The sequence below is a fragment of the Sabethes cyaneus genome, chromosome 1 (assembly GCF_943734655.1).
Source record: "Sabethes cyaneus chromosome 1, idSabCyanKW18_F2, whole genome shotgun sequence".
NCBI classification, from domain to species: Eukaryota; Metazoa; Arthropoda; class Insecta; order Diptera; family Culicidae; genus Sabethes; species Sabethes cyaneus.
In genome coordinates, this window is record NC_071353.1 from 130,693,002 (window position 1) to 130,720,310 (window position 27,309).

Genomic DNA, 27,309 nt, shown 5'->3' on the forward strand with positions numbered 1-27,309 from the left:
GCGGCAACAAAACATTTCATAACCAAACTTATGCGCTACTCGGCCAGTGGAAAAGTAACAAATCTTCAGTATATCCAATCGATATTACGTACCTACAGAAAATCGAAAATAAAAATCAGTGCAAATTTGCGTTAAATCGAAACTAACTTTTCCGCGGAAAGTAGGAGCACCATTAGTAGGTAAACTCTGATTAACGCCGCAGCGTTTGCTACGTTTCCAAATCGATACGAGATGGAAGACATTGGGCAAACACCGTCCTGCTTTTATTGAATAAACGAGCGCTGATAAATAAAAACCTGCAGCGATTGGTTCGCCTCAGTATACAGGTGTGTTCAAAGAATCTCAATCGGAAAGGAAAGGCAATTAGACTTTATTAAAATTGCTCTTCAATCTACGCGTTTTGCTCCATGCTGTTGGCACTGACTTACATTTGCGGCTGCTTCATCTTCATTTCTTCGGAATCGACTTTTAGGCACCCAGTTTTCAATAGCAATCACGATCGATTTTTCCTGTTTTATTCTCCCTGTTGTACTAAATCCCACGAACAAGTAAGAAGAAATCTTTGCGTGAAGCACGAACGTCCCGTCCGCCCGAGACGTCGACGGAAGCGATCAGGTTTCACCCCATTTTAAACCTTCGGGGGGAATCTCTCCACTCCAGCACTGAATGAGAAAAAACTCGTCATGCGGAAAGATAACAAATAAACCGGCTGGATAGGATAGACCTTGTCCCTGCGATTGAAACTGAACTGACTAACCGTGCCCACACACACCCAATCTGCACCATGACTTTGTAATGTTATCATTCCAGCGCAGCGCCGGAAAGTGATAAGTGATACTCTCAAAGCAGAACAAGTGCATATTCGATAAGCAAAAAGAAGAAGGAGAAGCAAAACTTAAGCAGCCGTAACGCAATCCAAGTGTGTGCCCAATCTCCAGAAAAACGGTTCCGGTGTGTATACATAGCTTTAGTTTAGTCGTCCGGTGGCATCGGCAGAAATTGCAATCAAGTGAATCAATCAAGCGGCGCGTTCTTCTTTTGCTGCTGCTGCGTACGTACGGATCGGAGTGTGCCAGCCAGGACGGTTGGTAGGGTTGCCGCCGCCGCCCCCACCATCACCACCCGCGAGACAAACGTGATCGAATAATTAAGTGCAAGTGAGTTTTGGATTACTGTTGGAACAGGAAGCAGACTACATAAGTAGTTGTAGGTACAATGTAATGCTGATTATCGTGTCGTTCGATTCGTTTCATTTCTTCATTGACACGTTTATTATCATTCCTCCGTGTACGAGTTAGTTATTTATTCAGTATTCGTGGAATGTGATGGAAAAATATATGCATGTTTATAGAAGATGCTATTTCAGAGTTAAAACTGTCATCTAGTCCCGATTTTTTCGCTTTATTTAATTAGAATCTCTACCCAGATATTGTAAATAACTCAGAGAAAAATTTGAGGTCAATCATTTTGCTATCCTTTTTCTTCAAAAAGTATAAAAAGTGAATATTCGCGCAATATTTTTTTCATAATTTTCCTAAATTCTTAGTTTTGAAAGATGATAACTCTTGAACTCTTGAAGTGGTGTCATTGAAGCAACGCTTAAGAAATTATATACCACTCCTTTTTATCCAAGCTGGAGGATCTGCGCTAGAGGAATCCGGTTATAATTGGCTGCGACTATAGCTAGGTTCGATCCGCATGCACTGTTCAATCACAGATGTTCTGCCGACAATATCCATGTCATCGTCAAAGCAGACAAATTGACTTGATTTGTTGAAGATCGTGCCCGGGGTGTTGAAAACCGCTCGGTTTATAATACCTTGTAGCGCTATGTTGAACAGCAGGCATGATAGACCATCACCTTGACCAAACACTCTGCGTGATTCGAATGAACTCGACAATCGATTTAAAATCCGAACACAGCATCGTAAGTTGAATCAGTTTGATAAGCGTCCTGGGGAAGCCATTCTCGTCCATGATTTTGCATAGGTCTTTTCGATCTATGGTATCACATGCAGCTTTGAAGTCAACGAACAGATGGTGGGTGTGAAACCTGCATTCGTGGCCTTTTTGGAAGATTTGCCGCAGTGTAAATTCACAATTCAGAAGTTTCACAAGGAAGCAACACGGGACCTTTATTATTCATGTTGTTATCCAATGACGTGACGCTCTTGTTACAATGTGGCTGCAAGTTGGCATATGCTAATGGCTTGAAATACTGCTTGGTAGTTCAAGTCATAGAAAACTGGCATAATCTGGAAGTGGAAACCTTGCTAAATGATTTCTTTAACTGACGCCGGAGAGACTTTGAGGTTATAATATTTCACCACATTTTTTGTTGACTATCAACAAACTGAGGAGAGTGGACCATATAAGTGGTTTAGAAGTTCATGAGTCTGCATTAGAAATGTTTGAGTACGGTTAATTTAATCTGAAACTCGTGCACGATCCATCGGTTTAGGTCGAGTACAGGTACTGCAAAGTAATTTTTTGGTTCAGGCCGGGTCTTTATTAAGTATCCATGTGACCAAGTGACCATGGAATTCAAAATTTGTATCTTTTTTCCTTGTATGCAATCGCGACAATTGGAAGAGATATCACCCGCTGTTGTCACACACCCACTGTTAAAAAAGGATCTTTCATTTTGACGCATTTTGACAGTTGTCGAAGTCTCGTTCTCGTGATGTGCCATGGTTATTTTAGCTAATGCAGAAAGCGGAAGAGAAATATTCATGCAATTCTTTGAAATTGTCATCACACACAGACTAACAACTCCCGGTTTTTACTTGTTATTCAAATTCTTATTTCCTTATTTCCTCATTCCTAGGCGTATCAAATATTGACTTTACCCTGGTAAGTTTTAATCTGTGACGGAAAGATATGAATACTACTCCTACTTTCGAACAACTTCCTAATTATCTTATAATCTATCTTGTTAAATATATAAAAGTGAACGTTGTAACCCGAGGGGTTCCAGCGAGCCCGGGGAAACTACCAAGAGTTCCGAACAAACTCTCTAGGGGAAAGGATCACCGACCGTCTTTGATTACCAACGATTGGCTTATGCGCCACCTCAAAATGAGGACCAATCGTCAAGTTGATTGCCCAGCTTGAGACTCGAACGTAGTTAGGTCAAAATGTCTTCCTTCGAAAAGATTCAAAGTACGGTAGGTTTTCCTCACAAATCTCCCGGGCAAGTCTTATCCGCGAATCCCACCGATGACCATTATCGACAACTTCACCCTAAAACCGCTAGTCAACATCACAAACTTCCTACATGGAAAAGCTTCTCATCACAGGCAAGTTTCATCCACTCGACACCAGAGGACCTGACCGCATGGGAAATTTCAGATATCGAAAGTCAACACCTTTCTTCATCGAGAATTCTAACCTTCGAACCACGACAACATACTCGCACCGAGACACAAGATTCCCAAGAACGTTTCAACATAGGGTGGCTATACAGGTGGGCATAAACTAGCACAATTCTAATTTACAAGGTTTCATTTTATTCATCTTCGCGCGCTGCATCATTTTCATTGTTCTGCTATCTGTCTCACTACCTGACTGTGTGCGTGTTCTCTTGCTACTCTACTTGAATTCTTCGGTATCGATACAGTTTTATATCACTTTACTTAATCGGCTTCATTCATAGCCGGGAGCCGGCCGATCTCATGTGCACATGGATATATGGAAACTGTACTTACAGTTGGCTGCTGGGGACTTACGGCGACAACTCGTTTATCTCCCTATTGTTCTGGGATGCTGGTATCCGGACTCGAAGTGTCGGTTACTGACGACAGCGGCTGGCAACGGAGTCGATGATGTTAGCGGGGGTGGTGATGACGGTAAAGGTGTTCCTGACGAGGGCAACGGCCGCAACGTCCATTTACCTATCAGGGTGAATTATTCGCCGACTTCACGGGTTGTCCGGCGGTGAACTCTCGGCGTACAAAATGGCTGATCGAGAATAAACAGATCACGGGGTTGGCGGCGTGAGCCCTTCTGGCCACGTGGATGGCTGGTCAGGTATCTTGACCCACGAAATTTGACGGCGGTGGTTTCCTAACCGTCGATAGCGTGATCCTGCCCCTTTCTTCGAGCTTTTCAACTGTACAAACTCGGAAGGCGGCAATACACTAATAGCTAGCTTAAATCTTGTAACTAAGCACTTTTCGCAACGCGAGCAAAAGAACTTCCGACGCGTTCAACGGATCTGGGTCGAATCGGCGAGAGACTTGGAATGCCCTCAGATCGGAGTTCAAGGCAGGTCAACGACATTGAACATTACGGCCGAACGAAGCGGAAACCGTAACTCTAGCAAATTTCAACCGAAGCTATCTTAAATGGTCATTAGACGAATTCGGCTCGCTTACCCGATCCTTCCTTGCATCTAGCTTTCCCGTTCTTATCCCCGATTCGAAGTTCGCATTCTAACCGAACCCAGTACTGTCTAGCATTAGAGACTTCTCCAATCTCACTTCTAGCGATATCCTCTCAAATTTGAATCATTAGATGAGTACACCAGATTGTATATCCATCGGGCGTTTTATCCTCATTCTTAAACACCGTAAATTCTAACCCAACGTGGTTTTATGAAAAGTTCTATGCAAACGATATCGAATTTTAATAATCTAATATTTTATCGCAAACTGGGCAACCGTTACAACGTGAGTATGTATGTACATATGTATATTCCGGCATAACTCCGGAACGCGTGGACGATTCTTCATCAAACCTGGCATACGTGTTTCTTGATACAAGAGAATCAGTACACGGGGTTGAAAGAAGGGCGATCCCTAACAACGATAATAGTTGTACAAGTGGCTAGGAGATAAGAGGGGAGGGGTCCGAAAAGGGAGGTTGGGCACTAAAACGGAGGATAAAATTAGGAAATATAGTTTTGTTTCTCTTTCACCGTAGGTATCTTCGAAGAGAAAAAAGATAAACGTCTGTGGGCCAAAATGAGCGGAGCTATCCAATGGGAGTTAACTATGCCATCTATTTGTACGTTCTGCCATAACTTCGGAACGGCTAAAACATTCTTCACTAATCATGAAATATAAGTTCTTTGATATGGCATTTGCCATATCTAAACGAAGAGTGCTCCTACGAAATGATAAGACGATCCGGGACCTCCAAGCACAACTGCTCTTTCATTTCTACCAACTCCGCAGTGACCAGGAACCCAGTATAATTTGACTTGGTATTTTTTGAGTGATTGAACACATTCTTAGGCATCGAATGTGCATACCCTACCTTGTATTTGATAAATTTATATCCCACAAGCATTAATTGAAGCATATAGGGTACGGGAGGGTATTCCCATCACGCTACTAATTTCGGCATACATTACCTTTTTTGGCAACACTTTCAACACAACGAATGTAGCACTCATAGGCTTTAATGTGTTATAACTATTTTCATAAAAATGTAAGTATTTCGGCCTGTCGGATTTAAAAAACACAGACACCACTATAGAAAATGGGCTCAATTTAGCCGCAGCGACTTCATCATTTCTAGCGACTATAACTCAAATTCAGTAGCGTTTTATTAAGACCAAAATACACGCCGATATTCAGTAAATATTATTCTATCAACTGGTATAAAAATCTTGTCTCGAATAAATATAGTTTCAACGTAGTTCCTGAATATTGTTCAGGCTACCGCTTAATGGGCTGGAAATACCCACCCGTACCCTACCTCAACAAACAAGAAAAATGAAGTTATATTGTGCTTAGTGGCGCAACTAATGGAGCATCTACCCTAGATGTGCCAAATTAATACAATTTTTTCACCAAGCAGAGACTAAAATTATGCATCCATGGTCTAGGTCAAAAGCTTAATTCTGAAGTCCCACCAACAAAAGCACCGTCGTATTTATTTCGACTATTGATCCATCTTCAGTGATTCCTGTGTCCGATTGAGATACGGCTTAAGTATAGACATAGCCGTGACGCACACTCGGTTTACAGCATATACTATTCCTCTCCACCCACTGAGCAACTTGTGATTAACAACTCAGACGCCGACTTTAAAGCATTTAGAGCTGCTCGACGGTTCAATGGCCAGTGGTTGATCATTCCGTTTTCCGTAGGTAGTTCACTCAGTTGGTCATCGAAGAAACTCAGATTAATGTGACGCTGGAGAATGTGCGTTGAATTTTAGTTTTCCGTGAATCAATGTGATTCACCAGGATATCGAAGATAAGCGTATGTACGTTGAAAGAACACTTGTTTACTCGACAGCGTTAACAGGCCGATGAGCGTGTACCGATGTTTCATATATGTGGCAGGTTTTTTGTTAATTTTTTTTTTAAAAGCATTAGAAGTAAATGCAGAGATTTTCTCTACAAATCTTAATTTTCTGCCAATTCGAATCCGTAAATATTTCACTGAGCTCTTACGTTTCAAACCCATTGATGCCAATACCCAGTCAAAAACAATCGCAATATCTGTTGAGTTGATATTAGCTTAGTTTGACCACATTGTAACGAAACAATCGTCTTCTCGTTGTCTCGTCTTGCAGCAACTCTTCTCCTATTACTGACAATCTCTCGCTTGTCCGATGGTTCAGGGGGGGCCATTAAAGTCTATTTACACCCAAAATTTTAAAATCGAAGTCCAAACACTTTAAGTCAATTTGTTCCACGCAACTTACAGTGAACTCAATAACTTTCGTTTCAGAACCCTTCGAATCTAAAAAGATCGCTCGACATTCCGATAGTTCACTAGCGCCGTCGGAGCCGAAGAAGCATGGCATGGCGATTTAAGGCATCCAAGTACAAGAACGCAGCTCCGATCGTACCGAAGCCGGAAGTATGCATTCGAGACATCTGCGTGGGTTCGTACCAAACGTACGGTAATAACATCGCTGCATCGGCCGCATTCATTGCCTTCAACTGGGAACATGTTGGCTCCAGTGTGGCCGTCCTGCCGATCGATGATTGTGGACGGAAGAGCAAAACCATGCCGCTGCTGCATGCGCATTCCGATACGGTGACCTATTTGGATTTTTCTCCCTTCCACGATGGGTTGCTGGCGACCGGGTCGCAGGACTGCCTGGTGAAGGTGTGGCACATCCCGGAGAAGGGGCTGGAGAATTCGATTTCGAACCCGGAATGTACCTTCGCCACCAAACAGCGAAGGGTGGAAACGGTGGGTTTTCATCCCACCGCTGACTGTCTGCTGTATTCGACGGCGGTTGGATGTGTTAGCTTGTGGGATTTGACCTGCCAGCAGGAGTCGTTTTGTAAGTATAACTCCGTTGCAGTTACAAGTTTGTTAATAAAATGGTTATTATGAAATTACAGCGAACAATCAACATCCGGAGGTTATTCAGTCGCTTAGTTGGAAACAGGATGGAAAGATCTGTGCAACTAGCTGCAAGGACAAAATGGTTCGCGTGCTGGATCCGCGAGCGGAGTCGCCAATTACGATGGTCGCTGAAAGTCACCAAAGTATTAAAGATTCTCGAGTTGTCTGGCTCGGAAATCAGGAACGCATTCTAACTACTGGCTTTGATGCTGGCCGGTTGAGACAGGTTATCATTCGGGATTTGAGGAACTTCACCGTTCCGGAGAAAACTATGGAGTTGGACTGCTCGACCGGTATACTGATGCCACTTTATGATCCCGATACGAACATGTTATTCCTGGCGGGTAAAGGAGATACTACGATTTCCTATCTGGAAGTTACGGACAAGGATCCTTACTTGATCGAGGGAATTCGTCACTCCGGCGAGCAGACGAAGGGTGCTTGTCTCGTACCGAAGCGAGCGTTGCGGGTGATGGAGGGCGAAGTTAACCGTATTATGCAGTTAACCTCCAACTCGGTGATCCCTATTATGTATCAGGTGCCAAGAAAGGTAAGTTTTTCTTAGCTTATATTTCGCCTGCAAATGCTTATAAACAGGATTGTTTGCTTCCAGTCCTACCGCGATTTTCACGGTGACCTTTACCCGGACACGAATGGATACAAAACTGAACTAACGGCTACACAGTGGCTCAAGGGGACAAATTTGGACGTTCCAAAAATCAGCCTGGATCCAGCGAAGCGAGAACTAGGCGATCAACCAATCATTGTAAGTTTGTCGATTGAAAAGTTGTCTATTGGATATCTCCATTTCATTACGATTTACCCTAAAGTAAAACCTAGTACGATTGAAATGAATTTCTATCTCTTCGACTGTGTACGTTTTGTGTCTCATTTCTGTTTCTACTGTTCTCTCCTATTTCCTATCGCTGACTCCTTCCCGTTCGTATATTTCAATTAAAATCAAATCGCTGCTATCGGTTTCAACTGTCCGCGGTACTAGATCTTAAGAGGTAACCTTCATGAAGTAGTTAAGAATATTGCGAACAAGTCGAGGAATGCTGCAACCACGATCAGTTGCACGGCAGATAAAATAGATAAAGCTTCAATCATGAAGCCGGCGTTCGTTCCGATCAAGGATAAAATCAAAAAGATGGAACAACAATCGCACAGTGAAAAGAGCGAATTCGAGCAACGCTTCAAAGAAGTCACTTCAGCCAAAGAAAGCAAGAATTGCGAGAACGCTAACATTTTGATTGACCCCAAGTCGTGCTACGAAACCGAGAGCAACGGAAATCATTTGAACAAAACTGGCGAGGATGACACGGGAGGTGTTGAAGAGTTAGATCAGCCGGGGGAAGTTACGCCTCCCAAGCCAATGCCGAGAACTTCTCGAAACAACTCGGTATCCGATCAACTTTCGACCAACTGCAGTGAGGAAATCCCGGTTGTCCCTGCTCCTCGGCCAGTCGCCAGACCCAGGACAACCGCAACCGGATATAAGGTTTGACACACATGAGCACTTCTGGAGTTTTCTGTTGTTGTTTTTCGTTGGTTCACTCTCGAGTTTTTTGGTGTAATTATTTGGTGTCGTTGTTTTAGGTTTCCACACACATATTCTGTTGTTTGTAGTGCACGATGACTTCTGTTAGCAATCTGTACGGTTTATCAGTATAATTTTGAACTTGATGCGTGCCTAGTAGATGTCATATCATTTAATGTCTTTTGGGTTGAGTGGTTATTCATGCAGACTTACTTGATTTTGCAGCCCCGACTTGGACCAAAACCGTTCTGCAGTACAGGTTCATCCGGTGATTTTTCCTTCGATAAAGTGTTCAATGTACCGCAAGCACCGGGTTCTGAGAACGGAGAGTCGTTGAGAGACTCCAACGATAATACACAGGAAAACAGTCTTGCCTCGAACGGAAGTGCGGAGGAAACACACGAGAACGGTAACTGTAAAGAACCGGATCCGGTATTAGATGTTACCGACGAAGTGCCACTGCGAATAAAAGCTTCCAACGAGGAAGAAAAACCGCGCATCATTTCCACTGCCGAACGAAGAAAGGTAACTTTCAGTTCTTAATTAAAAAAACTGTACTAATAAAGCATGCTAACTGAACTTTCTCTCTTCTAACGCAAACTATTTCCGGTACTGTAGTCGGGCGACCGCGAAAAGGTTACTAACACTCAGCTTAACTTTAGTTTAGAGCCTGCTAATGTTTTGTTCTCCATCACAGATTTTCGAATCGAAAGCATCCACAGAATCGGAGGACCAATTCGACGCTTCTTCCGATGATAAAGTAAACCAATTCGAACGACTCAGCGGTCAGCGTACCAGCATCGCTGAACGGCGCCGATTGTACGAAAATCGGTCACAAAGCGTTCAGGAAGAGAAACCGGCTTCACCTGTTCCACTAAGGTAATCCTTACAACAATCCACTGAAATCCTATCTCGTTTTAACGGAAAATTTATTTTTCAGACGTCGCGATTCCCTAAAATCTCGTGGAGAACCGAAAACCGACGAAGAAGCAATGCCACCGCCGGCTGCGGTGATCGAGTTCACCCGCAATCGAAGCGATCTGTCGAAGGAGAGCCTTCCGGCGGAAATCGCCAAGCGAAACAATAGCAACAGCTCGGGCAATTCGACCTCCAAACGGACATCCACGGTGTTCGGTCGGGTGTCTAAGTTCCGCCATCTGAAAGGCACCCCGGGACATAAGTCGACACATATCGAAAACATTCGCAACCTGAGCCGTCAGATTCCGGGCGAGTGCGACGGTTTTCAGGCCAATTCCGAGCGTGTTGCTGTGCCGATCTCCGGTGCTGGTGGAAAAATTGCAATATTCGAACTGAGCAAGCCGGGAAGGCTTCCGGATGGTGTAATTCCTTCGCTGGTAAATGGCAATAACATAATGGACTTCCAGTGGGATCCATTCGATAACAGACGTTTAGCCGTTGCTTGCGATGATGGTGTTGTTAAGATATGGGCTATTCCCGATGGCGGGTTAACGGAACCAACCAACGAACCGGAAAAGGAACTGGTCGCTCATTCGGACAAAATTTACATTATTAGATACCACCCATTGGCGAAAAATGTCTTCCTTACGGCCAGTTACGATATGACGTTGAAAATTTGGGACCTAGAAACGTTAGCGGAGAAGTACTGCTTGAAGGGTCACACCGATCAAATATTCAGTTTCGCGTGGAGCCCTTGCGGGACGTTTGGTGCAACCGTGTCGAAGGATGGTAAAATTCGAGTGTATAATCCAAGGAAATCAGAAAATCCTATCCGAGAAGGAACCGGACCAGTTGGAACACGTGGTGCGCGACTGGTGTGGGCAATTGAAGGAGAGTACATTGTTGTTACCGGATTTGATAAGTATGTTCTTAATTTGTTAAGGGTTAAAAACAAATTTCAAAATTTTATGCACCTCTAACAGAGTTTCCGAGCGCCAAATTTACGTGTACAAATCTACGGATTTCAATGCCCCCCTTGGGATGGTGGGACTCGACGTTTCGCCGGCCATTCTAATGCCATTCTACGATGAAGATAGTTCGACCGTTTTTGCCACCGGCAGAGGCGATTCTACCATCTACTGTTTTGAAATTACGGAGGAATCGCCATTCATCTGTCCACTATCGCACCATCGGTGTTCCTCGCTGACCCAAGGGCTTAGTTTTCTTCCCAAGAACCAGTGCGATGTCGCATCGGTTGAGTTTGCCAAAGCGCAAAGGCTTACGAACGGTACAATCGAACCGTTGAGCTTCACTGTGCCACGCATCAAGAGTGAGCTGTTCCAAGATGATCTGTTTCCACCGACCAGGGTTCTGTGGGAACCGACGCTCAGTTCGACCGAGTGGTTCGCCGGACGGGATAAACCTGCTCCTCGTGTCAGCCTACAGCCAGAGGGAATGGACTCTCGTAAGTTGGCTGGAACATAACTGATGCGAGCAAACTGTAACCTTTTTTTTATTGGCAGTTTCATCCATCCAACCAACGGTGACAACTCCGACACCGGCAAAGAAGAGCGATAACATCAACCAAATCATCGGTCAACAAACTCAGCTGAATAAGGCTTGGAGTGCGGATCTGGTGCGATCCAAACAAGATGAGGTAAGTCGAAAAAAATTTTAAGTTACGCTCCTTACGATTCTTATATTTACCTATACTTCAATTCAATACTCCAACATCGTCTTCCGTATTTATTTTTGGACAAATAATTCATTTATTCATTCCTGTTATTTACCATTGCACATGTCTAGTAAAGCATAAACAGCAATAATAGTATTTATATTGCTCGTCACGGGTTAAAAACTCGTTGAAGTAAAAATGTTATTTTTAGAACATATTGATTATTTAATAATTGTTCATACAGTACTGCAAATTAAGATTATTCTGTCATGTTTTATGAAAAAAAAATTTTAAATGAAGCATATTGATCCATCAAGCATTTAAAGAATGTAGAGATAACTCCAGTTAATATTAATCATTGAAAAAATGTCCAAATGTTCTGATTTACGATCACTGTGTCAGCAAACATAGCAGTTGCGAAGATTGCAAGGTCTCCGTTTTCCCATACCAGATATTGCGCTATTGACGTTTATATACAGCCAATCGATGAATGCAACACGCTTATTTGAGCTATCGTAGCCATGGCATATTACAGCGACATGCAGTAGACAGCTCAAAATATACTATCATAACGTTAGAGGTTAATATACATCAGAGATCGATATCTTCGATGTCGTAATCGTAATGACTGAAAGCTGATTGAATATTAAATGAAATCATCTCTTCTCAGTAGTTTGGAATACACTGTTTAGGCTTCGTACACAAATTACGTAACGCTTAGAGGGGAGGGAGGGAGGTCGAGTTAGCGTTACTTGTTGTTACATAGGGGGGAGGGGGAGTCATGAGAATAGTTACGTAACAAATATATGAATACCAAAAAGGCAGTTGCCAAATGAGGAAAGGACGTGTTGGAGGTGGAAAACAGTGAATCGGTTTATACTAATGAAAATTATGATATAAAATTATGGTTTGTAGCTGATGAAGATAATCCTACTAAATTTCCAGTTATTACGGTTGAAGACCATTTCAGGCTGCCCAGTTTGCTTCGGGGTAAGATGCTGACCTAACAAGCCGTCATATGTTCGAATCTCGGCTGGGAAGTGCTACTATAGAGCCAGTAGGATCGTTGCACTAGCCCCGTAATTGTCATGTACTCTAATAGCCGGCTGCGAAGTCTGTCGATAAAGAAGGGTCAAGTTCTCAACAGGACGTTTAAACCCATGGCTTTGCTTTTTTTTTACCATTTCAGCTTAACATGGGCCGATACCTGATTGTAGTTTTTAAAATGAGTTTGCTAATTTGCCAATCTTGCTAATCTGGTTGAATTTCTTAAAAATTAAAAAAAATATGCGGTTCAAGACATTTTTATTGAATGTTGAGGTATGGGGGGGGAGGTTTGGTTAACGTTACGTAATTTAATGGGGGGGTTATGCCAAGCGTTACTTAATGTTACATAGGGGAGGGAGGGGGTCAAAAAACCGATTTTTTTGCGTTACGTAATTTGTGTACCGCGCCTTACCGCCAGAGTGTGAATTTTTCCATAACCAGATAGGTCTCGATATTTAGAACAAAAAACCAGTGTCTCCAGACTTAACAATACGTTTCGATGTACTGTTGAATAGTGAACAAGATGGAGCTGTCGACAGAACCGAAACAATAAACAAGCAGCTAATGAGCTGCAAAATGGTAAAGCAACTGAAAGGGACGGCAGCCTCGCTGAACTTTTCGGGGAAGTCAGGAGTAAACGGCTGTATGGTGCAATTCACCAGGTTACATAAAAGGTATGGACTGATGAGGAACTACCTACGGACAGGTGGGCTGGTCTCATATGCCCTATTTATAAAAAAGACCATTGACTTTAACGCAGCAATTACCCGGGCATTACTCTTCTCAACGCCGCATATAAAATTCCATGAATACCAGTACAGTTTTCGATAGAGACGCTCCACGGTTGACCTCGACAAATTCTGAGATTTTTTTTATCACTTTAACAGCTTGGATCATTCGTGACTTCTGCGGTGTTGGGATTTGAACCCGGGTCCTCGGCGTGAGAGGCGTGAATGCTAATCAGTTATTTACACCTGGATCATTCTATTTATCACCTGATTGGGAGTAGCATTCTAAATATCGCAGGGCTGAGTCAGCTCCTTATCAAGATATATACGTAGTTTCTGAATTAGTGTAATACAGTCGAACAAGAAAAGTAGTAGTCACGTTACGGTGTCATATCACTATTGGTGTGAGTGATTCCCACTTGTTGATTAATGGTATTGTTTCAATAAGGTGTAATTTAACGAATAAAGTTTATTGCCTCCTTCTTCTTCTTCAGCAGCATAGTGCCGGGGTGGCTCGTGCTGTTTCAAGCACTCGTCTCCATTCAACTCGGTCTTGGGCCACCCGTCGCCAATTTCCTAGTCGTCTCAGAAGTCGCAAATCGCCTTCGACCTGGTCGAGCCATCGTGCACGTTGGGCCCCCTGTTCCTGGTGCCGGTGGGGTTGTTTAAGAGGACTATTTTCGTCGCACTGTCGTCCGGCATCCTTACGACGTGTCCGGCCCACCGTAGCCTGCTAACTTTCGCTAGATGTACGATGGGAGTCTCCCCAAGCAGTGCCTGTAGCTCGTGATTCATACGCCTTCGCCACTCTCCGCTTTCAGTTTGTACTCCGCCAAATATCGTCCGCAGCACTTTCCGCTCAAACACGGCAAGGGCGCGTATGTCCTCCGTAAGCAGCGTCACGGCTTCAAGTCCATAAATAACTACCGGTCTAATAATGGTTTTGTACATTGTTAGCTTCGTGCGGCGGCGTATGCTTCCTGATCGTAGCGTTTTACGAAGGGCAAAGTAGGCCCGATTTCCCGCTTGGATGCGCCGCTGGATCTCCTTACTAGTGTTGTTGTCAGCGGTCACCAACGATCCCAAATACACGAACTCCTCTACCACTTCTAGTTCGTCGCCGTCAACGGTTACCATCCGTGGGAGGCGCGCATTTGTTTCCTTTGAGCCTCTTCCTTTCATGTATTTGGTCTTCGACGCATTTATTTTTAGCCCAATTCTCCTAGACTCCGCTTTCAGTCTGGCGTAGATTGCCTCCGCCGTCGCAAAGTTCCTGGCAATGATATCGAAGTCATCTGCAAAACCTAGAAGTTGGCTACTCTTGGTAAAAATCGTGCCTCTCGTTTCGATGCCCGTTCGTCGGATCACCCCCTCAAGAGCGATGTAGAACAGCATGCAGGATAGACCGTCACCTTGTCTCAACCCTCGTCGCGTCTCGAAGGGACACGAGAGTGCCCCAGAGACGCGTACGAAACACATCACTCGATGCAATGTAGCTCTGATCAGTCGCGTCAGTTTGTCCGGAAAACCGTATTCGTGCATTATCTGCCATAGCTTGTCTCGATCGACTGTATCTTATGTAGCTTTGAAATCAATAAGATGTGATGCGTGGGCACATTGTACTCCCGACATTTCTGCAAGATCTGTCGGATAGTAAAAATTTGGTCCGTAGCTGCGCGAGCCCCCATGAAACCCGCCTGATAATTCCCTACGAAACCTTGTGTTATCGGTGACAGCCTGCGTAACAGGATCTGGGAGAGTACCTTGTAGGCGGCGTTTACCAGCGTAATACCACGATAGTTGCAGTAGTCAAGCCGATCACCCTTTTTGTAGATGGGACAAACCACTCCTTCCATCCATTCCTCCGGTAGCTTTTCCTCCTCCCAAATCCTCGAAATAACCCAGTGTAGAGCCTGTGCTAGTGTTTCTCCGCCAAGTTTATAAAGCTCTGCCGGTAGGCGGTCCTTCCCAGTGGCTTTATTGGTCTTCAGCAGCCTGATTTCTCGTTTGACTTCTTGTTTATTGCCTTATTGGGAGAATTTGTCCACACAACTGAGGGTTGTTTTAGGCGATATTTACAAGGACAATGTCCTATTATTAAAACAGTGATGTACTCAAGTCGGATTTTCAGAGGTATAAAGGATGTCCACGGCAAAATTGCAACACACTCAAATTGTTCTAACATTTGAACCGTTGGGTAAAATTAATTGAAATTTTGCATGAAGAAAGTGCATTAAGGGGATATAAACGACTAAAAATTTTGAAAAAATCATTATTTTTTTATTTCAGATTTTGATTCTGCAATCTTTTCCGCTTATTTTGATACTAAATTTGTAATTCGGCGGAATAAAACGCCGCTCCTAGAAAACCACGATTTTCAAACTTTATGTACCTTTATCTCAGAAACTACACAACGTATTGGAACAAACTTTTTTTTGTTTTGTTGGTAGTAGCTTGGCAAAGACTTTTCTAACTTTTCAGTTTCGTAAACTAAACACAGCTAGAGAAAAAAGAAAAAGAAGACAAAATTTTATTTTTTCAGGCTTCTATTTTTCTTCTTTTTCGTTTTGCTCAAGCTGTGTTAGAAACTTTTATCTTCTGCAACAATTTATGCGACGGCTCATGAAATCAAATAACTCTTCCACTTTCAAGAAGTTTCTAATACATGCGGTAACTGGTTCATTATATCCCAAAACAGTATGATGAAAAGGTACTTGCAGTAGACCAATAGAACGAAGAGTCCGTTGTGAAGCACGCAAATCCAGTAGTGACAAAAACCTGGGAGAATCGATTTCACCATGGATGACTTTAGCTAGGAATACATCCTGCTGGGTTCTACGTCGATAATCTAACGAGTCAATATCAAGTAGATGGCACCGATGTGAGTATGGCGGGAGATTCGCGGGATTACGCCATGGTAGATGTCGCAACGCAAGCCGAATGAATTTTCTTTGCATTCGTTCGATGCGCAGGTTCCACGGAAGTTGCTGAGGACACCATACTAACTATACTACAATTTTCAAGCAGCGGTCGAACCAGAGTACAATATAACTATTTTAGGCAGTGAGGATCGTTGAAGTTCCGTCCAATTTTCGAAATAAAGCAGAGCTGATGCATTGGCTTCGAAATAATCGACTTACGGTGTAGGTCGAATGTTAGTTTAGTATCAAGTAACACACCAAGGTCTCTAACCTGGTTTACTCTGCGCAGCTCAGACCCCTCAATCTGATAGTTGAACAGAATCGGACTTTTAATACGGTAAAAACTTATCACCTCGCTTTTTGCCACACTTAGTGTGAGCCGGTTGCGTTTATACCAATATACTAAACGCCGGCTCTGGCGGGATGTACAGGCAGCAAAGTAACAACTGTTTGCCACGGACAAGTTTGCATTAACGCAAACTTGCTCTAAATGGGTGCTGTTGGTAGATTCGGCAATCGAAGTAGGGAAAGCCGGATTAATCGCTTTTGCGTGGAAAATCATGAGAACGGTTTTCCAGGGAAGCTGATCAAATTGATTAAGGCAACAATGGATAGTTCGAATCTCGACTGGGAGATGCTGAGAGTCTATAGGATCGTAGCACTTGGCCCTGCAATTGTTCTGTACTCAAACAGCTGGCTGCGACGTCTGTCGTATAAAAACAGAAAGTAAAGTTTCGAAAACGGAATGTAGCACCTAGGCATTGCTTTGCTTTGATGGTACGCAATGCTGTACGCAGATTTCGGGTGGATTCTCGATTCCACATCTAGCCATCGTCAAGATAATAGCCTCTCATGCTTGCTGTTCAACATAGCGGAACCGCGCGTAAATCAATATGCGGGGCACGACCTTCAGCTAGTGTAGTCTGCTTTGCCGATGATATGAAAATCCGTGGTGGTGGCTGAACAGTGCACCAAAATAAGGCACCAACCAGAGAAGAGTGCATTGGAGGTAAATATCAGCCGGTGGTACCAAATCCGACCGACGCCGCTTAAGCAGTTGTGAAACTGTCGCGGACTAGAAATTCGATGTAGAATCATCCTTAGCTCACTGGTTACGGTTTATTATGGGCATCACAAACAATAACGTTGAACAGTGTCGAATAAGTGTTAGCATGATTTTAATTTACACTTCTGTCCTGTAGTAACCAATTGTGATAAATAAAATAGAATTTCGCAAAGGTACTTTTATCGGTTAGTGCCGGGACTTCATTGCATACATCCATACAGCAATTGATCATACAGAGTTTTAGTCAAAGTCTACATGCGATCAGCAACGTTTTGAATTCACAAAGTTCACATTTAACTGGGAGGTTAAAGACAATCCTAACCAACATTCGTACATACGACCATTAATTATAAAAATGTCAATCATGTTAAAGTTTCAAAATTATTTGTAGTTAAAATTACAATCGGATATGCGATTAATACTATCAAAGGTTTAATCCAATGCTTATTAAATATTTAACGTATATTTAGACAAGGCAAAAGAGTTGCAATTCGCAAAATCTACCTGAAAAGTTGAATTTTTCCTGAAGCTTCTTTTACTATGGTCGTTTCAAAAACTTGATTAAGATTTCCTGCTAAATGTTTTTATTGGGTATATCGAAATAAGCAATTTGCTTGTAAAGTTAATAGTAAAATTCGGCGAAGATTATGAGTACGAATAACCTGTGGTACACTGTACAATCAGGTAATTTTTTAACCCTCTCTGTCCCATGGTAGCACAGGTGCTCCATGACTTCCGATACTAAAATCGACCGATAAAATTTTTGAGGCATTTAAATATGGATATTTTGATTTTATAACGTAGTAAAAACATTGTTTTACAAGGTGTATAGTTGCGTTTGACGAATTGTTAATTAATAGCTTTTTTACATGATCAAAAACGGTTAACCTTCAAAACACCCCTGGGACAGAGAGGGTTAAGGATCTACCACAGGCAACTAAATTTGAGTCTTATACAGCACTTCACAAGTAAATAACGTTGAACGTTAGAGCTTTTTTTCCAGCTCACATTTTTGAAAATAGATCACAATAACGACCGTCGAGCACATCATAAAAATAGTTGTTACATCTTAATAATATTAGTCCTGTAACAGAACTTTATTCACATCATAGAGGTTCTGATAGACGTTTAAAACTAATCCTACGGTTTCAATGCTTTCGAGCCCCACTTTTAGCCGTGGCCACGGCCTGTGTTTCAGAAGAGGAGAATTCATTCAAAGACTTACCACAATACGCACGGTCCTCGATGAAACCGAGCAACTCCGGTACCTTGATCACCGCGAGCTTCGTTACGTCCTCCTTCGGCAGTGTGGCAAACTCCTGAAACTCAACCTCCTCGGTAACCTGCACCGTCAGCCGTTCGTTCTCCTCTAGGTAGATGTCAAGAAACTCCGAATCAATTTTCAGGCCAGCTTTTTCCGCCTCCTCCAGGCCAAACACTTTGGCGTCGGTCGTTCGAACTTCGGTAGCGAGGCTGGGCGGTATCTTGCGGATGTCCTCCAGTTTAGCCATTATCAAGCAACCAAAGTCGCACAGGAACACCGACGGACGGCCATCGCCAACCGATTCGATCAGCACACCGCGGTACCAGGCGTTCATGTTTCTCACCAGGCACAGTTCGTCCAGCCGCGGGGTATAATATTCGATAAACTTTTCGACCTTTTTGCCGTAGCATTGCAACTTTTGCTGCAGGTCCTGAAGATAGGCGAGATCATCGTACGCAATTACAGTAACGCGGAAGTCCAGCTTGATGGTGGTACGATTCAGTATTATAATATCCAGCTGGGGGCTCAAGGGAAGCAGTTTGTGCGGAACTTTTTTGTAGTTAACATAGGAGTCTACACTTTCGAGTACTTTAACTATGGGGATAATTATAAGCTCATTAACGCGTTGGTTGACACTGATCCCTTCGACGGTACGTAGTTGTGCATCGACAAGATTACCGGCTTCGAGTTGTGATTTCATTTCCAACGGTTTATTGATAAGGCTAGTGAGATATGTCATAGCATTTTCAATGTGGCCGTACTCCTCGGTGATACCTTTGAGATGAACTTTGTGGACGCGAACTGTACGCAGTTTCAGGTGTTCGTTATTGAGTTGTTTCAACTCATTGAAGGGAATCATTTTTACCAGCCCGTACTCTATGAAGACGCAGTGTGCTAGCTGTTTGTTTAGGCGAATAATCAAAACCCGAGCATAGATATTTAGCGGTTGATATAAGGCTAAACAGATGTCGCCTGGTTCAGGTGGATCGGTAACTACTTCAGCATTTAGACCCGCCTTAGCGATATCATTCAACGTTTGCAAATACCCGATGTTGCTTTCCTTTTCCAATGATCGAATAAAGACTCGCTCTGGGCTGAGAACCGATAGGATCGTTATATGTGAATCTTTGGGGAATTTTTCCTGAGTTAAATTATCGAGTTCTTCAAACGCAGCTTTGTCCTGTTTAATTGAAGCGGGGGAACACACTTCCAGGCCCTTAGAATGGCACACGTTGCGATGTGTTGGGTAGTCAGTTTGTTGGCAATGAGCCGAACAATAGGAAGCTTCACAGATACTACATTTAAAGTATCCTCGCTGTCCGCAAGCAATACATCGAGTTTCCGGAAATAAAAGTCGTTGCTCTTCCGATAGGCCTTTAAAGTCATAAGTTAAACTCTTATTGTTTCCGTTTTCAATTAACGTCACTGGTTTAACTGTTTCCCGTTGGACCAAACTTTTAATATGCTTTTTAACATTTTCGTGCCTTAAAATGAAAAAATAGAAAATTATAGAAAAGCACTCCACCAAGCACAAATGTTTCACTACTTACTTTTCATCTGACCCTTGCTGTTCACTGTCCATCAATGTAACGATGTTAAAAATCTGATCAAAATCAACATAATTCAACCGAGACAGTTGGCCTGGTTTAGCGGCATAAAAACTAGCCGTCGCTAAGGAAGCTTTCTTTGGATAGGTAATTTTCAATGGAATCGAAAAGCCTGTTTTGATTCGCCTCTGTGCCAGGGTAGTTTCCCAGTTTTCACCATCGCCAAAAGCTTCAATCGATTGCACCAGCTTTTCCCCCGGAGCCGGCTCGAATGGAGGAGGTGGAGCCGGGATGCTATCAGTGGCCCTCGAAGGCAGCGATTGTTTCAGATGTGCGAAGGCCGGATAAAACTGAAAACCCAGCTTTCGACTCAACTTTTCAATGGCGAGGCACGCTTCACTATAAATTGAAATAAATGAATTCTTCTGCATATCTACATGTAACAAATAAACTCACTTTTGCTTTGCGAACTCCACAAACGCATAATTAGCATTATCCTTTGGCTTGTGGACCATAACGACGGTTCCATACGGGCGGCAAAGTGCCATTAGTCCCTCCTCCGTCAGATCTTGGGTGTTTCTTAAATGGATACGCACGGCCGGAGTTTCACCCTCGGAAATCATTTCACTGCTACCGGCACCGCCCGAGTTCGACTCGGCAGCTAAGGCTGCAGCTGCCGCCGCTGCTAGTGCGCCCGGTTGCTGACGATTGTCCAAATCGGCTCCCGGCCCGCGATCGTAACTATTCAACAGCGGATCGCAATAGTCGCGTTGCATCTGATTCAGCTCTTCCTCCAGGTCGGCCACGATGGCACCGTGTATGGTTGCATCTATTCGTTTGCTCATGGTGGCGGTTATTTGATACGGAAAATTATTTACGTTTATGTCAGCAAATTTGTTTCAATTCGCGAGAATATGACCGGCCACGTTTTAAACTTTACTTTGTATTTATTCAATTTACCACATTACCTACACGACAAGAAGCGTTTACCGATGCTTATCGCGGCAACTTTAACTGCAGATAGGGCAGTTCGCAGTTCCACAGACACAGACACAGACACAGAAAAACAAAATAAATGGTTCATCGGCGTTCATCGCATTGACAACTCATGATGATCGGGACCATTAACATAATATGTAACACAATTGAAGTAAAATGCGTGCAAACGAAAATAATTCTAGATAGGGAGTTTGAAAGGCATGGAAGTTAGACGCGTCTTGCTTGAGCTAAAGAACTTTCAGGAAGTGAAAAATTAAATTTTTATTACATATCGCGATAAATCTAATTGTTTGGACCTTGATTCGTCAATTGAGTACATTGAAATAATTCGAATATTGTTTGCTTAGAGAAGGAGTGAATTAAATAAATTCTAGTGTCTCGTTCGCTTTCCGGGAAAGCGTAGCCATTTTGATCTTTGATCAAAAGCTGGGCGAAAGTGTGAAAGCAGAACACATACCAGCATACAAATGCCAACGATTTCTACTAGATCCCAAACTTCAAAGGCTGGTAGCTCCGGTGTTAACTATCCGACCCAGCCAAATAAATCATCTAAACCACCCTCGATTGTGCGTCGCACATCTGACTCTAGAGTGAAAGATAAGGCAAATCTACCCGCAGGAGATCTGCCTAGCAGCTCTGGACAGGTGTCGAAAAGCGGCCATCAAGATAATCTAAAAGATGTGTTTTTGGAACCCCACGACTTAGAAAAACCATTTCCCTCCCACCCAGTAGCTGTAGGGAGAATTTTGTCTAGTGCTAAATTTCACGGATTTAACGAAATAACTAAAATCGGCAATTTCAGATTCAAAATCGAACTTAAGGAAAGCAGCCAGTACCCCAAGCTTAAGGGCATAAACTTCGAACCACATAATCTAAAACTCTTCATTCCCAAATACTTTAAAGAAACAGTCTTACTAATTAAAGGCGTTCCTCTCGACTTCGACGAAAAAGAATTGCGAGAAAACGCAGCGAGCGATTATCAAATCAATAAGGTGGAAAGAATATTCCGCAAAGGAAATACAGATTTGATACCAACAACCAACATCAAAATCACTGTGGAAGGAAAACAAGTGCCGAAGCCTGTGTATTTTTACGGGTGTGCCTTTCGCACCGAGATCTACGTTTTTCCAGTAAAACAGTGCAAAAACTTGACCAAACTCGTGACTTTAGTCATGACCTTGAAATGCGGTCAGGCATCTATTAATATTTATTTTGAAACGATGATTCTACAGTTGATGAAGGGACGGTAAGGGAAAGTAATGAAGGATTTTTTTCCGGGAATGAAGGGGAAGGGTGGAAAGGAAGGGGGTAATAGGTAGCTATGGTTAACAAGTTGTCGTTGTGACTCCTATCTTTTGTCCAATGCTGGAAGGTGCATGAGTCGAACCAAGCTGTAATCAGAGATTATCTCTGATAATGATAATTGTGGTTGATAGCACACTAGAAGGCGCGGCGTCTAGATTAAATAGATTCCTCACTAAATTAATCGAAATGATGGACAATCTAGGACTAGCTAGGACTAGGAAATCCCAAAAAGAGCGCAGTAATCCCGTTCACAAGAAAGCAAACCGACCACCTGCGAATTTCTATTAAAGGAGAAAGGATTAGCTTGGTCAACGTCCATAAGTATCTTGGTTTCACTTTAGACAGAGAATTTAGACATAGAAAACATATCGCTGAAATCGCCCAGAAAGCTGCAAAAAAAATTCCGTTAATAAAACTGCTAAGTGGTAGGAAAAGCGAAACCAACCCGGAAACACTAGTCAAGATTGGTAATGCCTTAATAAGAAGTAGGTTGGAGTATGGTGCATCGATATACGGCGGAGCGGCTGACACCAATCTCCAAAAATTACAGACAATCCAGAATTCCTTTATTAGAATTTCGATGGGTTACCTTAGAACTACTCCCATACACGTAATGCTCTCCGAAACTGGCCAACTCCCCTTAGACGTAAGGAGGGAACTTCTGACCAAAAAGGAAATTATCAGATCCGGATACTTTCAGAACCAGCTAGCAACATTTGTACAAAAAACGCTCTCCAGGGGAGAACCAAACGGAACGTATCTTACATATGTTGCAGACAAACATATTGACGTGTTAATGCAAACCCACCCGAAAGACAAAGAAATAGCGTGGCTTACAAGGAAGCGGCTTATACCGGAGATGGACATCACGGAGAGAATAAAAACCAAATTAGTTCCCGGACAGTCAAATAAAAACAATATGCCAGCGCCACAATGGCAACTCCTATATAATGAAGCGATAAACACAACATACAAGCAATATACACGAATATTTACTGATGCTAGTAAAACGAAAAACGGCACTGCCTTTGCCATCTACGACGAAACTGCAAATATCTTCAAAGCTGAAAAAGTAAACAAAAACACCACAATCACTAATGGGGAGCTTTTAGCGATCTACGAAGCAATCGAATGGAGCTCCAAACAAAAATACGGCAAAACAGTCATACTTACTGATTCCGCAAGTGCCTGCAATCTTCTTATAAACACTCACAAGGTCCATGAAAATTATATCGCATCCGCTATATACAGAAAACTTCACGAACCTGGAGTAAGGTACTTTAAAATTCAGTGGGTTCCTAGCCACAAAGGTATTAAGGGTAACGAGATTGCAGACGCTATCGCAGTAGAGACAACAACAATAAATCAGACAATGTTTAATTCTCTAACAATTGGAGACGCTGAAATCCTTTCCAAAACGGAATCCTGGGACGACTGGAAAAGTAAATTCAGAAAAACAAGCGAAATGAAAGGTCAGTGGTACTCAAAAATACAAAAAAATCCAAAACAACATATATGGTTTAAAGGTACGACTCTCAAAACGACAGAAATAAGAGTCCTCAACAGACTTAGATCAGGTCACATGATGACCAAAGACAGAAGAGCCACATAGAATTGGGAAACCAATGATCGTTGTGAATTATGTTCAGAAACGGAAAACATTGAACACATTCTGTATTATTGCCCAAAATATAACAACATTCGAGCGAAATATCCAGCTCTAGAATACTGCAAACCTTTAACCAGTGTACTTACCGAAGAATGCGAACCTGAAATGAATCAAATAACTAAATTCCTAAAAGAAACAAAAATCCAAATATGATCAAGACCACCCTCGGTTCTTAAACTACACATACGTAACACCACTTTACTCCACATATCAACGGTTAGTCAACTTGGCAAGATGGACCAACGATGGTCTTAGCCGTCTCAGTGACAACACAAATAAAAAAAAAAAAATAAAAAATCTAGATAGAATTAACAAAAGGGCGAATGTCGCAGATGTAAACAAAACGAGTGAGAGTTATATTTTACTGGAGCAGCATAGGAAAATCAACTCTCACTCGGTTTGTTTACGCTTGCGACATTCGCCCTTTTGTTGGGTCTATCTTCAATTAACGTGGCAAGCACTCAAAACAAGCTATTGCACGTTTCTTAGGTAACAAAACGCGCTGCATACTTTTTGAACAGCTTGAAATCGTCGCAAAAAGAATCTACTTCGGTGCACTTTTTCGTTACATTCCAAGACCGAAAAGATTTAAGCCAAAATAGCAGTTTTATGAGCGATTGTGCACTTTTTGATTGGACAATCTTTCTTGTTTCAATGAGCTATAATTTTGATGTTTTTACATTATTGTTCAGAGTGTATTTCTATGCGAGATACTGTCGCTATCATCCACTACAGCTCGATATAGAGATGTCAATAGGGTGGCAAAGCCGGATAAAATTTAAAATACAGTGGACCCCGTTCGTTTGAACGATTCCTCATGACAGAACGGCTGGGATCACGGCTAATGCCTTTATTGTTGCTTCCTTCATTCTGTAATTCGGCAAAGAACCTGTGTCTCGGATTAAAATATCTATTTCTTCTTCGTTTCCAGATTAAAAACTCAGTCAGTGCTCGGATGCCAATCAACCGCAAGCTTGAACAAGATGACATGGAAGGAGTGGATGAGAAAGAATGGGAAGAATAATTTGCTGCAAATCGGTTCCACACCAAGACTGGTCCCGCGTTTGGGTACATAATACGGCATTGTCCACACGACAAGCAAAGGACAATTATCGTAACTTTTTGAATACTCTCTTTCTCTCTGTTTTCAATAAGGCCATTTTGACGAACGGCGATAGAAAGAATTTTGTAAGCTGCACTATATACGACAGATAGCGTAATTAGATTACTTCTACGGAATTTTGTATGCATATATTCTACGATCCTTGCGCAAGCAGCGGCAGGCTTACTAAATATACAAACAGTGAAATGTTATATCTGGAAAATCTTAACTAGTATCTAACTAATCCAACTGCCAACGACGATGAGTATAAAGACCAACTGCTCTTACATACATCAAGAAAGAGAAGATACTTTTCTTTTTTAAAAAATTGTTATTTATTTAAAAACTAACTTGAAAAATTTGCTTTCTTTTTTTAATTTTCCATCACATTTTGACCACTTTCTATAACCAGTTTACGGATCGATGAAGCTTTTTTCTCAATCAAAATAATACATTGTGAGTTGTCTTTGCTTTAAGAATGTAGAGCCCGTTCATCGAGGTGGACGCTAGTCAAACAGAGCTGCTCAAATCAATCGTATTTTCTAATAACTGATAACCAATAATAATACTATTTGCTTGGCGCGACTTTTGCTATATTTATAAACGTGCAGATTTGCAGGACGACGATGTTGGTAAATCGGAAGAAAACGCATATTTCCCACTGGTGCAAACTATTACCGGAACAGCACAAATTTTCTTACAATATAAGGCATAGCAACATCAAATTATGAAGAAAGTAAAATTGTAGGCAAAAATAGTTAAGTTGTAGTATAGGTGTATCATTCGAATTCGTGAAAATATAATTAACAATTGTGTGCTGAATATTTATTTATTTTCAACACTTCGTGAAGTAATTGTGATGATTTCTTATACTATAAGATTGAAGTTGATCATTATTTTACATTACAACGTGTAATAATTTAGGCGTGCCATTTGTAGATTCATTTGTGACTTGTCCATAAGCTATGTATTTTTTACCGAGAGCAGTTCGATTTCAATCATTATGATTTCAGTATGAATAATAAGCCTTTGTTCTAAAGTTTCACGTATTCCAGCTAAATCAGCATTATTGGCATTAAAATTAGGCTATACTATTAATCGCAATACAAATAAATAAATATAGATATTTACAATGCTTATCCAAAAATAATTGAATTCTGACCAGCTCAGAACACACATTGCTTTATTCAGAACATTTATTCCAGACTTGCCGGAAAAATTATTAGTAAAAAAAATCATTCTGCGGTAATATTAGGTGAAATTATACTAACTAACAAGCCACGGTAAATGTTTTTACTGAGCAGACTCAGCAGTATCCATCTACCATTGGTTGCAATTTAGATTGAAATACATGAATTATGCTTCATCTTCTTCCATATGTAACATCCCGGACGGTGACAGCACTGCGAAGGTAGAGATAATTAAACCATTGTGCTCCGTATCGTAATGTGCAAGGCTTCGCAATGTTTTATACAGATATTGAATGATACGAAACGATGATTATATATGCAGTAAGTATCATGTATTTTGAATAATCGCACGAGATTGTGAAAATGAGGAAAATATACAACAAGCATGAAGCATCTGTTGTTTTATTTTTTACGTGGTAATAGAAAATAATGTTGTAGTAAATATACAGAGATTACTCCCGCCATTTACTCATGCTTGCTTAAAATGATCTGTGTGCAGAGTACAATGACTTCCAACAATATATGGGTCTATGCATAATCCACCTTGGCAACAAAGCCCAACACTGTCTGAGCAAACGTGAACAGTCGCTTTATATTCCAGAAGTTTTCTTTTGTTCTCCCTGGTAATTACTCTCATTAAGAGTCAAATAACTATCCAGCTTTTTACGAGCCATAATGGCGGACGGGTTCGTAATATTTGGACAGCATTTTTGACATTTCCCTAATACATCGCACGTTTTCTTTCCGTACATTCTTTTGGTTTTACCGTGAACGCGCAGAAAGAAAACGTGCGATGTATTTGGGAAATGTCAAAACTGCTGTTCAAATATTACGAACACGTCCGCCATTATGGCTCGTAAAAAGCTGGATAGAGCTTGCTAATTTGCGATTGTGTTGGTGGTTTGTTTTCCCCCAGTTTGAAAAACGTCATGGAAAAACCTACAGCAGCAGCAACAAATCGCGTGTACGTATGCGCGGCATAGTGTGCGTACGGTAGCCGTCAGCAATCTCAATTAAGGCCC

The 27,309-nt window shown here is 42.1% G+C and overlaps 2 protein-coding genes across 3 annotated transcripts in view; one reads left to right on the plus strand and one right to left on the minus strand.

Annotated features, from left to right (window-relative positions):
• The window catches only part of LOC128739475 (coronin-7), a 39,395-nt gene extending 12,729 nt beyond the window's left edge, over positions 1 to 26,666 (plus strand). Inside the window, exons 2-11 of one of the 2 annotated variants that reach the window (XM_053834999.1) lie at positions 6,687 to 7,251; positions 7,313 to 7,866; positions 7,930 to 8,082; positions 9,082 to 9,381; positions 9,475 to 9,492; positions 9,554 to 9,735; positions 9,797 to 10,696; positions 10,758 to 11,239; positions 11,298 to 11,431; positions 24,927 to 26,666. In XM_053834999.1, coding sequence (XP_053690974.1) covers positions 6,756 to 7,251; positions 7,313 to 7,866; positions 7,930 to 8,082; positions 9,082 to 9,381; positions 9,475 to 9,492; positions 9,554 to 9,735; positions 9,797 to 10,696; positions 10,758 to 11,239; positions 11,298 to 11,431; positions 24,927 to 25,019 — 3,312 coding nt within the window. In that variant the 5' untranslated portion in view covers positions 6,687 to 6,755 and the 3' untranslated portion in view covers positions 25,020 to 26,666. The remainder of the gene's footprint in view (positions 1 to 6,686; positions 7,252 to 7,312; positions 7,867 to 7,929; positions 8,083 to 9,081; positions 9,382 to 9,474; positions 9,493 to 9,553; positions 9,736 to 9,796; positions 10,697 to 10,757; positions 11,240 to 11,297; positions 11,432 to 24,926) is intronic. The other variant, XM_053835069.1, reaches the window with a different exon arrangement.
• Positions 17,657 to 20,932, minus strand: LOC128739637 (protein vreteno). Its single transcript, XM_053835165.1, has 3 exons — positions 20,479 to 20,932; positions 20,026 to 20,421; positions 17,657 to 19,959 (listed from the first exon to the last, which is right to left on the minus strand). The coding sequence occupies exons 1-3, from the start codon at positions 20,865 to 20,867 to the stop codon at positions 18,360 to 18,362; spliced, it is 2,385 nt and encodes a 794-aa protein (XP_053691140.1). The 5' UTR covers positions 20,868 to 20,932; the 3' UTR covers positions 17,657 to 18,359.
• Positions 26,667 to 27,309: the final 643 nt, after the last annotated feature.

What these genes read in the sequence shown, in the direction of transcription:
- LOC128739637 (XM_053835165.1), bottom strand. Translation starts at nt 20,867, where the DNA reads ATGAGCAAACGAATAGATGCAACCATACACGGTGCCATCGTGGCCGAC. An exon ending in GTGGAGTTCGCAAAGCAAAA is followed by an intron (nt 20,422 to 20,478) that starts GTGAGTTTATTT and finishes TTCAATTTATAG; the next exon opens with TGAAGCGTGCCTCGCCATTG. An exon ending in CAGCAAGGGTCAGATGAAAA is followed by an intron (nt 19,960 to 20,025) that starts GTAAGTAGTGAA and finishes TTTCATTTTAAG; the next exon opens with GCACGAAAATGTTAAAAAGC.